At 53.4% G+C, this 17,912-nt stretch overlaps 2 protein-coding genes across 3 annotated transcripts in view; one reads left to right on the plus strand and one right to left on the minus strand.

The window, feature by feature from the left end:
• Ppp1r13b (protein phosphatase 1 regulatory subunit 13B) overlaps window positions 1-2,858 on the plus strand; it is an 87,340-nt gene extending 84,482 nt beyond the window's left edge. Inside the window, exons 16-17 of the mRNA XM_077799405.1 lie at window positions 825-1,024; window positions 1,769-2,858. Coding sequence (XP_077655531.1) covers window positions 825-1,024; window positions 1,769-1,810 — 242 coding nt within the window. The 3' untranslated portion in view covers window positions 1,811-2,858. The remainder of the gene's footprint in view (window positions 1-824; window positions 1,025-1,768) is intronic.
• A 104-nt stretch (window positions 2,859-2,962) lies between these two features.
• Window positions 2,963-17,723, minus strand: Zfyve21 (zinc finger FYVE-type containing 21). Of its 2 annotated transcripts, XM_026405543.2 has the most exons (8): window positions 17,521-17,723; window positions 7,690-7,740; window positions 7,084-7,252; window positions 6,423-6,498; window positions 6,242-6,333; window positions 5,748-5,798; window positions 3,682-3,824; window positions 2,963-3,516 (listed from the first exon to the last, which is right to left on the minus strand). In XM_026405543.2, the coding sequence occupies exons 1-8, from the start codon at window positions 17,656-17,658 to the stop codon at window positions 3,481-3,483; spliced, it is 756 nt and encodes a 251-aa protein (XP_026261328.1). In that variant the 5' UTR covers window positions 17,659-17,723; the 3' UTR covers window positions 2,963-3,480. The 2 variants fall into 2 exon arrangements, with proteins under 2 accessions (XP_026261328.1, XP_026261329.1); XM_026405544.2 differs by lacking the exon at window positions 5,748-5,798.
• Between the last annotated feature and the right edge of the window lie 189 nt (window positions 17,724-17,912).

Genomic DNA, 17,912 nt, shown 5'->3' on the forward strand with positions numbered 1-17,912 from the left:
TCTGCAGCCACAGCACAGGGTCGTGAGCAGTTGCTGCTGCTTAGCCACCAACTTCTGAAAGTTTGTTCTAAGTTTTATCTTAAAAAATGCCCTTTAGAACAACATACCTCTACCTCTGGAACCAGCATTTCAGTAGAACTTCATAACCAGGAGTTCCACATCTGGATTCAACCTATACCATGGATCAAAATCTGAAAAGCCAGGCATGGTGGCACATGCTTGTAATCCCAGCAGCTCAGGAGACTGAGACAGGAGGATAGCAACTTAGCAAGGTCCTATCTCAAAATTTTAAAATAAAAAGGACTGGGGAAGTAGTTCAGTGACAAAGTGCTCCTGGGTTCATCCCCAGTACAAAAAAGAGAAAGAAAATATCTGAAAAACAGTGACATCTGCACTGAATGTATAGATTCCCTTTTCTTGTCATTATTCTCTAAACCCACTTACCTTGCCTCAGGTATAGTAAGTAATCTAGAGATGATGTACACAAGGACACATGTAGGTTATATGTGGACACCACTGCCAATTTGGCAAGGAGGACTCGGGCACCTGAGGATCTTGGTATCTGCAGGGTTTCTGGAACCACACCTCATGGACACAGAGGGAAAGTGTATTATCTTGTAGGGATGGAGAGAGGGTTGTGTGCAGTAAGCTGAAGGGCTCAGCTAGGCCTGGTAAGTGTCAGGTGGAATGACCCTGGTTTCTAACCTCACTGGCCTGCGGCCCGTGTGAGCCACCTTGAGCAGCAGAGTGTCACCTTGTTCCTTGGTGGGCTGCTTTCTCTGGACTGCCCTTGCTGAGGCCTTACTGTGGCTTTCTGGTCCCAGGGGTACAGGAGAAGCTGGGAGTGATGAACAAAGGTGCAGTCTACGCCCTGTGGGACTACGAGGCCCAGAACAGCGATGAGCTGTCCTTCCACGAAGGCGATGCCATCACCATCCTGAGGCGCAAGGACGAAAGCGAGACTGACTGGTGGTGGGCTCGGCTCGGGGACCGGGAGGGCTATGTGCCCAAAAACCTGCTGGGGGTAAGCACGTGGTATGCTAGAAGGTTATGTTGGAAAGTCGGCTGGTTTTGTGTACTTGGCCAAAGTCATAGGATCCCCCTCTTGGCATGGGTTCTGGTTCTATTGGGGACCAGGGCAGGGGGCACCTTTCTTAAAGCCTCAGCAGCCTTCTCTGCACATGGACAAGCCCCTGCTCTGCAGAGTTGAGGTGCTGGGATTCAGGCAGAGCTCTTGGAGATGACTGGCCTGCACCCACCCCTGGAGCAGCTGGGCCATGTGGAGGCCAGGAGCACTGGCCAGCTGCTGCCCAGTGTGCTCTGCTCATGGCACACTTTGGCAAGCAGCTAGGCCACCCACCTAGACCTTCCGCATCTTGACAGGTGGCAGGCTGGGGCAAATTCTGTAGGTTGCCAGCTGTCTCCTTCATGGCAGAGGGCCACCCTGCTTACTTCTCCCATGTGCTGCAACAGGACTGTCAGGTGTTCCTCATCCACTGGCAGGCGCCTGCCCTGAGGGAGCTTATGCTGTCAAGGGCCTAGTGGACAGTGATGCATTTTAGGGTGACATGAAGTGCTGCCAGAAAGATAGGAACAGATCACTCTGGGGTGGGATCCTTTGAAATAGTAGTTTGGGAGAGTCTCAGAGGAGAGGGGCAGCTGTGTTTGGGCCAAGGAGGCCAAGCTTTCCTGGGGCATGCAGAGGCAGATGTGAAAGGCCCCTGGAGGCCAGTTCCTGGTCACCCCAGCTGTGTCCATTTCTTCCCAGTTGTATCCACGGATCAAGCCCAGGCAGCGAACACTTGCCTAAGCTTCCCCCTGGAGCACCACGGTCTTGCTGGCTCCCAGGAGCTGCTGGAGAGGATCAGCTGTCCGGGGAAAGCTGACGCTAGGATGGCTTCATGGTGCTCACTTTAGCAGACACCACCCACAATGTGAATTCCTGCACTTCCCAGGTGAGGCCTTCTCCAGTCCACCGCAGCTGGGAGAGGTACTTTTGCTTCCAAGAGGACCGAGTTTTGCCAATTACTGTAAATCCAAATAAACACCCAGCTTTCAGAACTCCCACCCCTGTTGCCAATAAGAAGCCCTGTAATTATTAGGTCCCCTGTTGGTTGCCAGTGAAGACTGAGCTCTGACCTGGCCCTGAGGCCACCTCTTGTACCCCCACCGTGAAGCCAAGCTGCTGCCAGATGCCCCCACTGCAGCCCACCTCTGAGAGCCCCAGAACCCACCCTTCCTTACCTCCCCACAGTTGTTCCTTTTACTACCAGAGGAGCCGCTGTGGATATCCCCAGGGATCTTTCTGCACAGATGAGTGGAGTGTCCAGCTTCTTGCTGGCCCTGTGCTGGGGCTGGACTTCCATTTCTGGGCACACATGGTTCGGATTCCTATAGCCTCTGGCTGCACACCTTGAATCCGTTTTTGTTCTGAGTATAGTCAGACACAAGTCTGGGCAAGGACAGGTCAAGGCCTCTGAGGCAGCAGCAGCAGGGCAGGGACCAGTCCAGACAAAGCCAGCTGGAAGGCAGCAGTGCTGGCCCTGATCCCTGGTTCCACACAAGGCAGACCCTGAATTGTGTGGACAGGCTTTTTATACACCAAGATTATTTTTCAACTAGATCATTCAAAACTACCAGAACTATGTTGGAAATGTTCTTTCTCATTAACACACAGGCCCTTAGGCTTTATTTTCCATGTGCATCTTGTGTATGATCTGTGTGTAAATATGTGTATGGACTCAGAGGCAGAGCTGCAGTTGATGGCTGACTGCACGGGGTGTGGCACTGAGTGACACCACTGGGAACAGCTCTGCTGTCCCCAACACTGCTGACGCTGTGTAAATGTGCACAATAAACTGCTGTCTCACACCCAGCTGTGTCTTGTGTTCTGGAGGCAGGATTGAGCTAGGCCACACACTCAGGTTAGAGGGACACAGTAAGACCAGAGACTTCTCTGTACTTCCAAAATAGGTTTTAATCATATGCTTTATATACAGATTGCTGTACAGTCATTTTAATAAGATGAAAGAATAAGTGAAAAGTAGAAAACAAGGCTGATGCTGTGTGCTTTATGAAGTATCAAAGGATTGTTCATTGCCCCAAATTAGTGACAAGGTCAATGGAGAGTCTATAAACAGGCTAAGGCAACATTGTAAATTGGCTACTGGAAATGGGCAGGCTCCAGTGCAAACCAGAGGCCCTAGTTACCACCACTCACTTTGTTTCTGTGGGAGAACTAGTGAAGTGAGCACTGATGGGCCTGGACACGTCATACAGGTTATGGTAAAATTAGCTCAGCAGTAGTAGCTCAGCCTCCAAGACTCTGAAGCTGCGTGCATACGGCACTAGGTAAGTGAACACTTTGCTGCTCTAAATAGGTGGATTGTATTTCTCAACATAGCAAGGTGAGGCCCTGTGGTGCCTGGCCAGGGGCAAGTGGCTTAGCCCTGGAGACAGTTGCACTCCTTCAGCTCACGGTCACTGGTCCCGAGATTCATAGAGGAGCTTGGCGGCCTGCAGGGTGACCAAAAATAAACACCAGGAAGCACACCCAGCCCCGCACCCAGCTGCACCAAGCCAAGCCCTGTGCCTTCCAAAGGCACTGCTTTGGCAGGTCCTTCTCTGGGAAAAGCGGGCTCTCCCCTGAGCCCACAAGCTGTCCGCCCACACCCATGGTACCTTATGCATGGCTACCAGCCATGCTGTTGCCTGCCTCCTGCTGGTATTTGCATCCTCCCCTGCGGTCAGCTTCAGCTGGGCCTCGCCCTCTGTCCCTGGCACCGTGTACTGCAGGAACATGCCTGTGGCCCGAGCATTACCTCCTGGAAGAAGGGGACGATGTGAGGTGGCCAAAAGGGGCCCTGATGAAGTGGTGGCCAGTGCTGACCCACTCTGTGCTACTCAGGAAGCAGCCCTGTTGGGACCATGAGGTGATGAGAGCCCCTGTCTCTGTGGAGAACACAAGTTCAACCTGGTCTGGTGCCTCCAGGGACAAACTCGTGGAGCTGCATCACCAAGAAAATTGTTCTTGGGAAAATCCAGAAACTGCTGCACCTCCTGAGTCCCATGGAGCCCGTTCCTGCCTCCAGAGAACTCCCAGATAATACCTGTCCACAGCCAGGGCTGCAGGAGTGCTGAAGCCACCTCAAGAGCACTGGTCATCAGACAGGCCAACTGGACAGTCACTTCATAGCTGGTTTCATACCTAGAGGTCAGAGGCTATAGCCATCCTCTACTGAGACCAGGACCTCAGCTGAGCAGACCGTTGATGTCAGAGAGACGCCACACCATCCTATCACGTGCTGTTCCCTCAGACCTGATGGGATGCCATTAAGGTCTGGTTTCGGAGCTGGGTGGCAAAGACCCAGTCTCCCGTTCCTGGGCTGTGATCAGCTGCCCCAAACACTGTGACTTGACTCTAGCACCTGCTCAACAAAGCAAGCACTGGAGAAAAGACCACAGGTCTCAAAGGGCCCCTGTGCAGCTGCACCTGTAGCCGCCTACCTGGTAACAGGAGGAAGCCCCACATTCACGATGAGTCACCATGGAGATCAGTCATAGCTGATTCCCACTGGTTAGCAGGTGAGTGCACTGACTATAAGGCCAGTGGTCTTTAGGAAGGGGCCTGACCAACACAAGAGCACCGTGTCAGCTGCAGAACTGTGTCCAGAGCTTCCTGAGCTGCTCCTGCACAAGCCCAGGGCTCCTGCCGAAAATTTCAGGCTGAGCTGCTCCCCGAGACTCTGCAGCAGGCAGACCTTAGCTCTGCCCACCACCTGTAAATACTGGAACATGGCCATGGGCCCCTGTTGTCTATGAGGGTTTTTGCCCTTTGACCAGAAAACCCTTCCTTTCTGGCAACAAGTGTCATCCTGCTCTAATAGCCTGGGCTGCTACAGCTCAGGAAGTGGTTCACACTATCCCTACTCCCACCCTCCACAGGAAGAAGGGTTATGGGACTTTAAGGGTTCTAAGAAAATGCTGGGCAGTACAGGGGTCATTACTCCCAAAACCTTATGAGGACATGTGGTGCCAGTAGTCCTATGACCTGCCCAGCAGAAAGTCTACCTATACTCACAGGATCTGAGGAAGGTCTACCTACACTCACAGGACCTGCCAGAGGCCATCCCTGTCCTGGCCACCTTCCCCTTGGCCTTGGGAGGGGTTGTGGTGAATTGTATTCCTGGCCTTGGGCTCTCTAGGTGAAGGCAAATACTACCCTTGGCACCAGGGTTTCTTCAGCCAGCTCGTTGCCCCATGTGTGTCCCTACATTCAGGGAACACAGGTAGCACAGCATAGGCCTGATATACTCTGTCTCAGCCCCTGAAGCAGCACTAAGATGCTAGGAGCCAGGAAGTCACAGTGGGCACAGCTGCCAGGCCACAGGGCAGCAAGCTGCTGCCCTCTCCACAGGCCCAGTGCCTCTGGGCTTCCATGGCTACCCACAGCCCTGGCCTCAGCTGCTCAGGGCTGGCAGACACTGACAAAAAGCCAGCAACTATGTGGTAATGCTTCTTCCCTGAGATAGAAGAACTAAGCAAATATATTTTTTTCTGGGACATTTTCATTTATACTCTGTAGACCCATGTACTGGGCCCACTGTTTACACAAATCAGCCAAAAGAAGTGAGTTTTACAAGGAACCTTGGCATGAACCATCCATCCCAGACAGAAGCAAAGTGGCCAGAGGAGAAACAGGGCCCACTGCATGCTGGAGGGAGTGGCCAACAGAAAACGAGGCTGACCTTTGGAGGCGGGCTGGCTCTCCAGGACGCTGTAAGTGTGTGTGTCTTTTTCTACGTCAAGAAGGTAGGCAGGCAGTGGAGAGAAGAACAATCAAGAGCCACTCAGAAAACGGAGAGCAAGAGGTTAGGTCAGGTGGTTTCTTCAGCACCATCTTCAGGTTTGGAACAGGGACACGTGCAGGTCAGCCACCTCAGGAGGAGGCAGTGGGAGCATGCGAGTGCCGCTTTTCTGCCAGCACTTTTCTGCTATAACTCCACCAGTTATAGCACTAGGAGCACTGTCCAATAGTGACAGTGGGACACCATCGCGACAGGCATGCAGAGCTTCCTCCTTAAGGATTTAAGTCCCCGCTCACCTGGCACATTCTAAATCCACTGACTGAAGACAAGCCTCACAGAAGAGAAAGGCAGGCCTCTTGGGCCCGAATGCTCATGCCTGCTGTCCCCCTCATGTGACCATACCCTCCTGCTCAGGAAGGCCACCAAGCACATACCTCCAGGAGCAAAGCCTTCCGTGAGAACCTGCACAGTGGAGATGTGTGCGACCTCAATTTCACAATGGCTGTCCCCGTCCAGAATCAAGCATCTACCCAAACAAAAGGGTTCCAACTACATGACTGAGGCCCACAACACGTGACAGCACCATCCAGCACCAAGTGGGGTTCTGGCTCTTACCTCTGGTTGTTGGAAAGACGACAAACCATGGTTTCAGATTTTTCTGAGTTTCCAAAAGTCACAGTGAAGGTGGCTCCTTGGGAGACAAAAACCAAATGAGCAAATTCCATGTGCTGCTTCCACTTGCCCTCCCCAGGCTGCGCATGCTCACCCTCGCCTCCCACAGAGACAAGCTGAGGCAGGGTAAGCCCCATGGAGCAAAAGGCAGCAGTGAGTGGAGGCCAAGAGGAGGCCAAGAAATCAAACAGGGAATCGGTCTTGCTGCCTGTAGAGCACCTGGGATTTATTTATTTTTTTTTTTCTTAACATCCTTTAAGGAAAGGACACAAGGCCCAGACCAGAGCAGCAGTAGGCCTGTGGCCAGGGGGGCTGCTCATGCCCCAGAGGCTCTAAGGCAGACACGGCCCCTGGGGTTCTCCCACCCTATCCCAGGACAGCCTCAGAGCCAGGGCTGCACCTGCTGAGGCTGCTGTCTCTGGACCACTTCTCTGAGGGCCACAGTCACAAATGACAGCCACCTGAAGGCTATGCCCAGGGAAGTCAGAACCACACTGTAGACATTTCCACCTCTAAAGAGCAGAGCAGGCTCTAGGACTGCTCCTAAACGAATCCAGAGGGCGAGACAGAGGTGGAGTGAGGGGCGCCTACCCGCTGTGCTTACCACTCAGAAGCACCTTGAGCTGCCTGTCATAGAACTCTGCCTCGCGGTGGGACACAAGGGCGCACTCCGCGCACTGCCGCACGGGGTCCACAAAGCACATGCGTCGCAGCGGCACCTTCTGGCTGCAGCACCTGTCACAGAAGCACTTCCCGCAGCGGCGGCAGTGGTGCTAGCGGCAGAGGCAGGCAGTGAGCACATGTCCTGAGCCTGCCCTGCACCTGAGGCTCTGTGCCACTTCTGTGGGAGCCCAACAAGGGTCTTCCTCACAGGCTGGGCTCTGCTTGGCTTGGGTCTTTTTAAAAACTAATCAAAAAGGCCACTTTCCAACTTTTTTCAACTTTCAAATCTTGCTGCCCAGGACACCCTTCTGTGTGCTGCCGAGGCAGGAAGGGTGCTCCCGAGGGCAGCCTGTGGGGCCTGTCCCTGCAGGAGCCCCACCAGTGCAGAAGCAGCATGTGACACATCAGGACCCACCAGAACAAGGCATCACTTGAATCCAAAGGATCCTACAGTATCATCCCCTCCCAGAAAGAGGCTTACTGTCCCACACTGGGTCCCTGCCTGGTGAATGCGCCTACCACCACCCACTGGATGGCCTCAGCTCACCTTTCTTGTGATAAAGTCAAACTTGGCATCACATTGCATACATCTCGGACACTAGGAGAGAATGCAACAGAGTATTAAAATCCAACCGTTACTTAGCTAATCTGCTGAGGCAGGGACAAGAGGGACCGAGACTGTCCAGAAAGCTAGTCTCCCGTCCTGCACCTGGAGACAGCCAGCAGCAGGGCAGCTTGCCTTAACTCAGGACCCAGCTCAGAAGCCAGGTTCAGTGGGCCCAGCCCCAAGGCCTCAGATGAGACAGATGATTCCAAGACCTGCAGGAGCACCAGCTGGGACTTGGCCTGAATGCCTAGTGGCCAGAGTCTTGCAGGGTCCCCAGGGCATGGGACTAGCTGTCTGCATCACAGTGCCTTGGGTCATTTTGACCCCAGATCCAGTGACAGCGCATGCTAGTGGCTTCTGTCCAGCCCTCGTGCTGTTACAGCCAAAGGCTGGCATGATGAAAAGACCATGACACTTCACAGCAAGGATTAACCTAGACCAGGAAAGGACATGTTACCACTCTAATTTACAAAGGAAGAAAGTCCAGGGAACCTGCTCGAGCAGCGGAACTCCAAGTGATGAAAGTCTACACACTCGAGAGTGGATTCTGGGTTTGGGACCTAACCAGGGCCTGTAAGGGAATATCTGGGACAAGGGGTTTCAATGTGGATAGGTACCTGGCCTGGAGATGCCCTGACACTGCTTCCTCGAACAGGCACAAGGAGGGGACTGTTGCCCACAGCCCAGGACTCTAGAAGCTACACCTTCTGGCAATTAGACTTCTTCTATGCATTCAGCATTTGCACATGCAGACAGAATGGCTGGTCATGGGATTGGATGCACACCTGCCACGTGGTTAGCATACAGGGCCAGGCCACATGGTGAACAGGGCTGAACAGAGCCCCTCGCAGTGCTTGCCTCCTCTGCTGCACTCCCTCCCGCCTGTGCTGCAGTCCCTCCCACAGCAGCAGCCAGAGCGCTGTGTGTGCTGCGTTTGGCTCACACTTGAATTTTCTTCAAGGCAGAACCTCAGAATCAAATTAAATAGCCCCAGTTCAGAGAAGCCGTTTCATAGCAACGCCCAGAGCAGAAAACAAATGTTCTCTCTAGGTGGCCTGGTGCCAGTGAAATCCAGAGAACAAGAATGTCTCCCAGTACTCTAGGACCTCAGGTTCTGTGGCTGGGCACCACCAGGGTCACTATGACCCTGAGGAAGTACATTCTCTTCACTATTCCAGAACAGAGCACAGCACGGGAGGCTCTGTGGCTCCTGACCATGGGGAGTCTGCTCACTCCCAACAGGGCTTGATCATCACCTTCTTTCTGAATTGTCTAAAAGAACCCCATGCCCTGGATAGCCTTGCACACACAGTGCATGACCCCAGCTGGGGCAGATGGGATGCGGGCACCCAGGGGAGGCCTGAGCCTTCACAGACATGGGACAGGGATGTCCTGACACTGAGGAAGCACTGCAGGAAGGGAGGCTGAGAGGCTACAAACCACAGAAACCTGCTTCCAAGCTTGTTTCAGACCATCTGGTCTTCAGCAGTCAGAACTGAAATGGATCAATCCACTTAGAAAGCAAATTAAAAGGCTCACTACAATGCCCAGCATGTTGACCCAACACCCCACAGTCATTCATGGGTGGTGGTGGTAGCCCTCTACCCAAGACCCTGTGGACTGAGGCCTGTCCAATTCCTGCTGCTGGACCCCTGCCAGCGCTGAGCTCGCAGCCCTCGCTGGACAGCCCGCAAGCCCAAGGTCATGTTGCACTGTGTGTAGCCTCAGCTAGAAGACTAGCCAAGTCTGCAAGGTCTCCTTGCAGGCAACAGAGACCTTGGAACAAGTCACAACCCAGTCCTCATGTCACTACCTAGGTGACAGCGCTGCCTTGAGCTTCCACTTGTGCACATGCAGCCCTCGGTTGCTTCTGGAACCAGAGGTCCTAGCTTTGTGTACAGTTCCCACTCAGAACACAACCAGGACACACTCAAATTCAGGTAGGTGTCCTGGCACAAACCCCTGTGGCCACAGGGTGGTTTCTGGGAACTTGTTCATCCCCAGCTGGGAAGGTTCTGTCCTGAAATGGCCTCCTGCTGGTAGGAGACATGTTGGCTAAGCCAATACAGAGCTGTTCCCATTAATTCCCTGCCTGACACCCAGGTGGTAGACACTAGGACCCTGGCTAGTAAGAAGTTCCACCACACATCCCTCTAACAAAGCAAAGGAAACTATCAGCATGAAAATGGAGACTCTCATGCCACGAGCTGTACTTACTTTTCCCCATGTCCCGCTCGCTGGGCTCCCCAGGCCAAGACCTATAGCCCTGGAAGCCTCACAGCCTCTGTGTGGACCTAACTAAAAATGTGCCAGGAAGGCTGGAAGGTGGGCTGGGGTGGCCTCTTGGTGTGATAGATGCATCCCTGTGATTAGACTTGCCAGAGACCCCAGGTCAGGACATGGGCCTGGGCAGCCAGTGGCAACCTGGACACAAGTGCACAATGAACAGGTTCTTCAGCAGTAGATCCCAAGAGGAACCCGAGAGAGAGATGAAGGCCACTTTGCCCTCAGTGACTAAGGACTCGGTTGAATATTCATCCGGAATTGTCTGCATTCAAGACATGAGCAGAGACTCCTCCACGGAGAGCCTCCTTTCCCATTCCAGTGGTCAGGAAGACCAGAGATGGCTTGAAGAACTCAAAGAGGAGGCAGGATTGGAAATGACCACATTATAACAGAGCTAAAAAAAAAAAAAAAAAGCTGACTCTCACACTGACTATCTAACATGAGTGGCTCCATATCTTACAACTAAGGACAAAGGGCAATGTTACACTGTCATCCTGGCGCTCAGCATCCAGTTGAGACGTCAGCTCCTCAACACAGATCTGCAGCTCTGACAGCCTGCTCCTGGGGCTGAAAAACTGACAAATGTGGCGTGGCCCATCTGCCCTTGCCTCAATCCAGAGGAGGAACATGGGCTCACTATGGCCACTGGGCATCTTCTATAACCGGCGACATCAAGTCTGCACAGTGCAGGGACCACTTGTCCCAGATATCTGCCTCAATTGTCACCAGCCATATTCACTCTGGTCAGTCAGAAACAATAAATCATACACTGGCTGCCGCTACAAGTCCCAGAGGCTCTTCACTGTCCTCTCTGCTGCCCTAACTAGCAGGATCATGAACATTCCCCCTGCTCTACACGCCCCTCCAGGCCTCAGCCTCTTCACATGCAGACCTGGAAGACAATGGCAAGGAGCACTGTCAAGGACATAGAACTACCATCACCTACTGCCCTGCCTCAACTCTATGAGCTCTGCATGTTTCCCAAAGGCAGGGGCTTCCCTCCAGTCCATGGACCCCTGTAAATGGTGTTTCCAGCAACAGGCTGGTGCACAGGTACTCTGCAAAAGCTATGCATGTGAACAGGCAGCCTTGAGGAAGTTCCATCAGGTCCTGAGGGCCTGCTGTAGTACTGGTCCAGTGCAGAAGCCAGTGGTGCTGGGACTCTGCACGCCTCAGGAGGAAGTCCTCGGAGACCCATAGCTGCAAATGTGTCCTCATTTGGAATGCCAGGAGCCTTTTAGGACATCGCTGCACTGCAAAGACAAGCGCATCACAACACCACTCTGCCACATTCCACATGGCACTGTACACGGCTTCCAACTCTGAGCCTCCATGACTAATGCTCTTTCCCTCTACTGCCAAGCTGGCATCTGGACTTGGAGACCAGGCCTGACCCACCACAGCTTCTGAGCACCGCAGAGGCCAGTCAGCAGCTCTGTCGTGGGCTGCCTTCACCCTCAAATGCCTGTAGGTTCTAGAAGGCTCTGTGTGCTGGGCACAGTCCTCTTGGCTTCCTCCTCAACCCCAATTGTCTGTCAATCACAGAAACTACTAGCATACCCTGGAGGAGGTCTTACAGTGTGTGCCTAGAGTTAAATGAGGCAGCCGTGACCCCACCAGCTGTGGCGAGAGCAGCTCTGTTCCCACCTCTCCACGGCCGACCTGAGGGCCTCCAGTACCACAGCACTTTGCTGAGCTGTGCTACTGGAGACCCCATCTAGGTCTTAAATCTGCTCCCTTAAAAATATAAAATGATTCACAGGTTCTTATTACTCTAAATAACGATGAACTTATTCAGAAAATGAACAGTGGTTTCTTTTGAGGGCTGGGGTTCTTTTTGGTACTAGGGATCCAACTCAGGGCCTTGCACAAGCTAGATAACCACTGAGCTACATTTCCAGCCCTTTGGTTTTTTAATTTTTCGAAACAGTCTCACTAAGTTGCTGAGGCTGACCTTGAACTTGAAATCTTCCTACTTCAGCCTCCTAAGACACTGCGATCACAGCCAAAAAAAACAAGTTGATTTCATTAGTTAAAATAAAATTTTTAAATTTCAAACAGAGCAATTTATATGAAAAGAGAACAAGGAAATAAAGCAGGTGAAGCTATGAGAACAAAATTCCTGCCAAAAGCCAGATGCAGCAACACATGCCCACCAGACTCCAGAGGCTGAGGCAGGAGGATATCAAGGGCAAGGTCAGCCTGGGAAACTTGGGAAACCCTGCCTCAAAATAAAATAGAAAGGACTAGGGATGTGGCTCAGTGGTAGAGTGCTTGCCTAGCACATGTGAGGCCCTGGGTTTGATCCCCAGTACTCAGTACCCAGACAAAAAAATTAACAATGATAATAGTAATAATGAAATCCTGCCAGATACCAACCCCAGGTCAGTAACAAACTTCTCCAGAAGGGAAAAAGGGCAACATGCCAGAGGCTGCCAGCTCTTGCCTGCTGCTTCCAGAGCTAGGCTTGTGGGCTCTGCAAGGGGCAACACAGCTACTTCAGGAGGCTGAGAGGACACACCAAAGCCCAGAAACCTGCCTGACTCATCTGCCTCCACCAAGTGCAGCAAAGGGTACTGGCAACACCAGCCTGTCAGCCCACACAGTCACATGTCCCAGCAGGAGGACACCAGCAAGAAGAGCCACCGGGTACGAGGTACAGATTGTAACAAGTGCTAAGGGACGGGGAAGCCCAGGAGGAAAAGAGGGGCAGAGAGTCAACTTGGGCAGTGGCCTGATGAGACCCATCTGCGATTTGATCCTCTGGACAGGGATAAACAGATAACCCACCCAGGACAGACTGCCCACCAACAGCAGAGGGAGAACAGGGAGCCCACTGTCACCTTCTTTAGAAGCCCAGCAAAGACTGGGCAGGATGAGCTATGAGGAGCTGCCCAGAGGACCACCAGATGAAAAAGGGAGGAAGAGGTGGGGCTCCCAGTAAAATCCCCACCTCAGAACCCACTTCCCTGCAGCCAGGCCCCTGAAGGCACCTGCCAGCTCCTTGCTGATCAGTCACTGACACTGACTCCTGCCACCTGGTCAGTACCTACACTAAGTGTCCTGCTGAAAAGTGAGATGGCCATGGGCACAAAAGAAGTAACCGCAGAGGCTGAGGGCAAACTCAGGCCAGATAGAGAGCTGATGAGTCAGTACTCTGCCTTTCTAACAACCAGAGGCTCCTGGGGCCACACCCTCACGCAGTAAGGGGCAGTCCCCAAAGGCAAGGCTCACGAGTGGCTCTTCAAGACTAGCCAGAGTCCACCTGACAGCAGGTGGGAGACCAAAAGGTGGACATAATCTGAAAATGTCGTGTGGAGGGCTTAAATGGATGTTCAGAGAAAGTTCCTATAAAAAGGACAAGCTTTAGGACACATAACCTCCCTCCCTTGGAGGCTGGAGAGACACAGGGCAGGTCTGCCCTCTTCCCCACTGTTCTCTTGCGGGCCACTGTGAAAACACCGTCAGCTGGGCTCTCGAACAGCACTCAGGGGTTCTTCAAAATTCAGTTATTAATGAGTGTTTTATATGAGTTTCAACGTGCCATCAGTTAAAGACCACTCTTCAGGGCGAGAGCACAGCTGCTACCAGTTTAAAATGAGCCCATATCAAAGACCTAACTCCTTGCTTAGCACGGGAACCAACCAGATGTGAAATTCTGAAGAGCAGGCCCACACCTGACCACCCGTGAAGAAGTGCATGTGATGAAGCTGTGAAGCGGGCTTCCTTCACAGGGCAAAGCTGAGAGGACACTGCAGAAGGGGCAGGCATCATCCGCACCTCGTGCACTAGAACCTTCTGCCTTGCTCTCCGGTTTTCAGTTTACAGGGTTGTCAGGCAACTCAGCCAGTGAAAGGTGGGGACTGTCCCAGGAGGAGGACACATCCAGGATCCCCTGCCTCGAAGTGTCAGCCAGCTTCTCCTAACATTATCAAAAGCTCAGCCAGCCACAGGGTTTCAGGAAGCTCTGTGCCCCAGGCAGCGTCCTGCCACAGCTGGGGAGGCTGTGGCAGCCCTTGGCACCTCACAGGGTGAACCTTACCTGTGGTCCTGGAGAATAATTATGAAATCCCTGCCTTCAGCACTGGCCAAGCACTCCCCTTCCCTGCACGACCTACAGAAGGTTACCAGTGTCCTTGACCCCCCTCCACTGGGCCATGCTTGGCAGGCCATCCAAATCCCTACTCTCTGCCCACAAAGCACTGGCTCAACTTGGGTCGCTACTGACCAAGTGGGGCAAAGGCCCAGATACATGATTGACTGGAGAGAAACTTCTCTACCAGCAGCCCCGGCCCGCCTGGCTTCTGGGTTCAGGCCTTCGACCTATTGATTTACTGTGGAGCTGCCATACTTCCATCCTGAGCCACTGCTCTCACAAGAGAAAAGCCTTTCTGGCCTGACCTGTGAGACACTTGCAGAACTCCCGGTCCAGCTGCCCCATCACACTACTCAGTTCCTCTCAGGCTGCTGTCCTATTGAATACAGCCCCTCCCAAGCCCAGTACCTGGATCCCCACTGGTTCTTCATCTATAGGACCCATGTGTGGAAATGACAGCATGGGCAGCCACAGCTGTAGGCAGTGCCACAGATGGGAAGGAAGGGCAGGATGGGTTTCAAGGATCAAACTCAAGTCTTTATGGCAGCATGCCCAGCAGCCCGGCCCCAGCCTAGCCTCCAGCTCCCAAAGCACCTTCCAAACTTGCGTTGCATGAGGCCCCACAGGCTCCTGGGAGCACAGCCTTCTTTACCCAGAGAAAACTCTCAGCTCTGGGTCATGATCTCACTGAGAGCCAGAGAGATTCAGGCCCCCCACTGGAAGGACACATGCATACTCCCCTCAATTTGCAGCATCTCTAAGCCATAACCTTTGTGGGCCACAGTGATCACCTGGCAAAAACCCAGCAGATGCGGGGTGGGCTGGACTTAGATTGACCCAGCTGAAGAAAGGCCAGAGAGAACAGTCAGCGATGTAGGTGCAGTCTCCAGGTGCGGGTGATAGGAGGTAGGGGAGGAGATAAGTGGCCAGGAGTGACCCTGCTACTCTGTCCTACTGCATTCTCCACTCATTCCAAACCACCAAAAAGCCAGTTCTCCACAGCTGGCTACCTCTGTGCTTGGGTCACCTCCCAGCACAGGTAAGCACAGCACGTGGCCTTCAGAGCAAGGTGGGTGCATCCTGTTCCGCCAAGGGCCAGCAACCAGTACAGGAAGTGCCCTGGGGACTATCCCAACCAGTCCAACCTGCTCTTCTTCAAGGCTCCTCCAGAAAACTCTGGCAGGTTCTAGACTCCAGGACCATGCTCCAATAAAATTGAAGAGATTTTTTCATTTCAGTGCTAGGGCTGGAGCCCAGGGCCTCATGCATGCTAGGTGAGCGCTCTATCACTGAGCTACATCCCAGCCCTTGAAATACACTTTCTGAAAGTCAGAGCTTTAGGTCCCTCAGATTCTTGGGGCTTCTTGGGCTACTCAGATTGGTGAGTCGTAATTCAGATGCACTGGGGTGAGGATGGTCCTGGGAAATCCCGCCTGCCCTCCAGGGTGGGAACCAAGCTTATTATGAGAGACACCATACCATCAGCATTTCAACCCAGCTTGTTAGCCATGCCAGCATTCCTAAGACAGCCTGGGCAGAGCCCAGTCCCACCTCACCACCCAGCACCTTTATAAGAGGCCAGCTGCAAAGAAAGGCACCTTGCTTAGAGAAAGAGGTGAAACAGTTATTACAGGTAATTCCAGAAGGGCTCACAGGCATAACTGTGGAAACTAAAATTAGGAAAATATGCTTCGGTAGAAAACACCTTGTCCAGACCACATGTTCTCACATCATCCACAAGGTCCACATGAATGTGAGCATTGTGCATTTGCTACTAAGACATTATAGGGGCACACCACAAATATATAGTTTCACTTGTCACCTTAAAAACTCTTATTATTCAAAGATATCATCAGGAGGGCAGGGGATATAGCTCAGTTGGTAGATTGCTTGCCTTATATACACGAGACCCTCTGTTCAATCCCCAGCACCACCAAAAAAAAAAAAAAAAAGATTTCATCAGGGATTGCTTCTTAGCCTTTGGCTTAAGGTCATGTGCAAATGTTTCATTGGGGGCTAGTTAGGGAAAGAACAGTCTAAAAAGTTAAATTCTTAAGGGGCAACAGGACAAAGGTGAAAAATTCCAGTCTAGACTTGCTGGTCTAGCCATGCTAAGGGCAGCACTTCACCACCCACTTCGGAGTTCTGGTCCCAGCTCTTCCCTATTTGATCTGTCAGTTTATGCTACCAGCCTGCCGTTGAACAGGTTGTAAGGCCTGCAGGGTTCCTGAGTGAACCAATGAGCCAAAGCACATGTTTACTTCTATCCACAGGAGAGTCACATTACCTTTAAAAATCATCTTTTTCCTCATTTTTTTTTTATTGTGATACAACACACATAACAAACTTGTCACCTGCCTCGTTTCTGCACACACTCTTCAGGGATGCACTCTGTTTTACTGCTTAATCAGCTTTAGGGCACTAGCCAAGCAGCCAGGTGGAGGCAAAGAGGCACTGTGAGCTCTGGGGGAGTGGGGGGTGGAGAAGCACCAAGGGTAAAGTGCTGAAGGGGAAGGGCAGGAACCCCAGGTACACAGAGACCTGTTCAGAGGGTCAAGGGTGTGACCCAACCCAAAACATCCAGGAGTGGCCTGGGCACCCTCTCTGGGCTTCTGGGAGCAGAGTGCTGATCTGCGCCATCTTTCTAAAAGGCTCTGATCTAACTTCAGAGGTGGAAGGTGGCTATCTTCCCCAGCTTCTGGGCGCACAGGTGGCTTCGCAAGGGGCCTGCCAGCTGGCTGCACTAAGAACACCTGATTTCACTCCTCTGCGGTCTGTAGCAGATTCCCCCCAATGGGAGGGAGGAAAATCAGTTATCAGAATTTGTTCAGGGCTTGTAACTTAGAGCATTTCCAAAAGTCACCAGTACTTTGACTTTTTTAGGCATTTTTTATTTTCTCTGGAATAAGAAATTATAATAAATGCCTGGAATGCCTCCGTTTTCTTAGAAGTGGCCTGGCTTTGCAGATTCCAGAACTTCTGAAGAGTGCAAACTCCGAGGTCTCCAGAGGGCCGCACCCACCCCAGGCAGGAGACCTCATGGCGCCCCCGTCCTCCCGCCGGCACAAGTGCGGGCCGGCCTCGCTTCCTGGAGACCGAGACTCGCCCCTGCCACTCGCTGAAGTGCACGCGGCAGGCGCGTCTCTAGTCCTCGCCGCCCGCTCCCGCAGCGGTGCGGGGGCAGCGGCTCGGCCCAGGACCGCCGCGGAATCGCAGGCGAGAGGAAACGGACTTCGAGAGTGGGAAGACAAGAGTGCGGGAACCCCGGAAAGGGAGCCGCGGCCGCGAGGCCAAGCGTGTCAGGGCAGTGGCCGGGAGGAAGGGGGGCGGGGGGGTTGTCGCGCGCGGGCAGGTCCGAGGGGCCAGGACCAGGCCGGGCGGGGACGCACCTCCTTGTCTGGGACCCACTGCGGTTCCTCCAGGCCGAACGGGCTTCCGAAGGCGCGGTGCTCGGGCACCATGCGCAGGCCGCTTGGGGAGCGCACCAGCTTCTTGGCGTCGTGGCGCGCGGCCACCCCGGAGGACATGTCTCCAACTTGGATCCTAGCGCCGCGGCTTGCGCTCGGCCCCGCACCAGCTGGGCAGAGCTGGGCAGCACCGCCCCGCCCGCGCGGGCTGACAACGCTGGCGCCCAATCGCTAAGCCTGGCCCAGAGCGCAGGCCAATCGGAGTCAGGGATCCGCCCATAGCAATTCTCTCCAGTCCGCGCAAGGGCCCCACCTCTGCCACCCTGCGGGCGGCCACCAATCGACGACGAGGGCCGACCCTGGATCGCTCCGCC

Source organism: Urocitellus parryii, chromosome 6, assembly GCF_045843805.1.
Source record: "Urocitellus parryii isolate mUroPar1 chromosome 6, mUroPar1.hap1, whole genome shotgun sequence".
Classification (NCBI taxonomy): domain Eukaryota; kingdom Metazoa; phylum Chordata; class Mammalia; order Rodentia; family Sciuridae; genus Urocitellus; species Urocitellus parryii.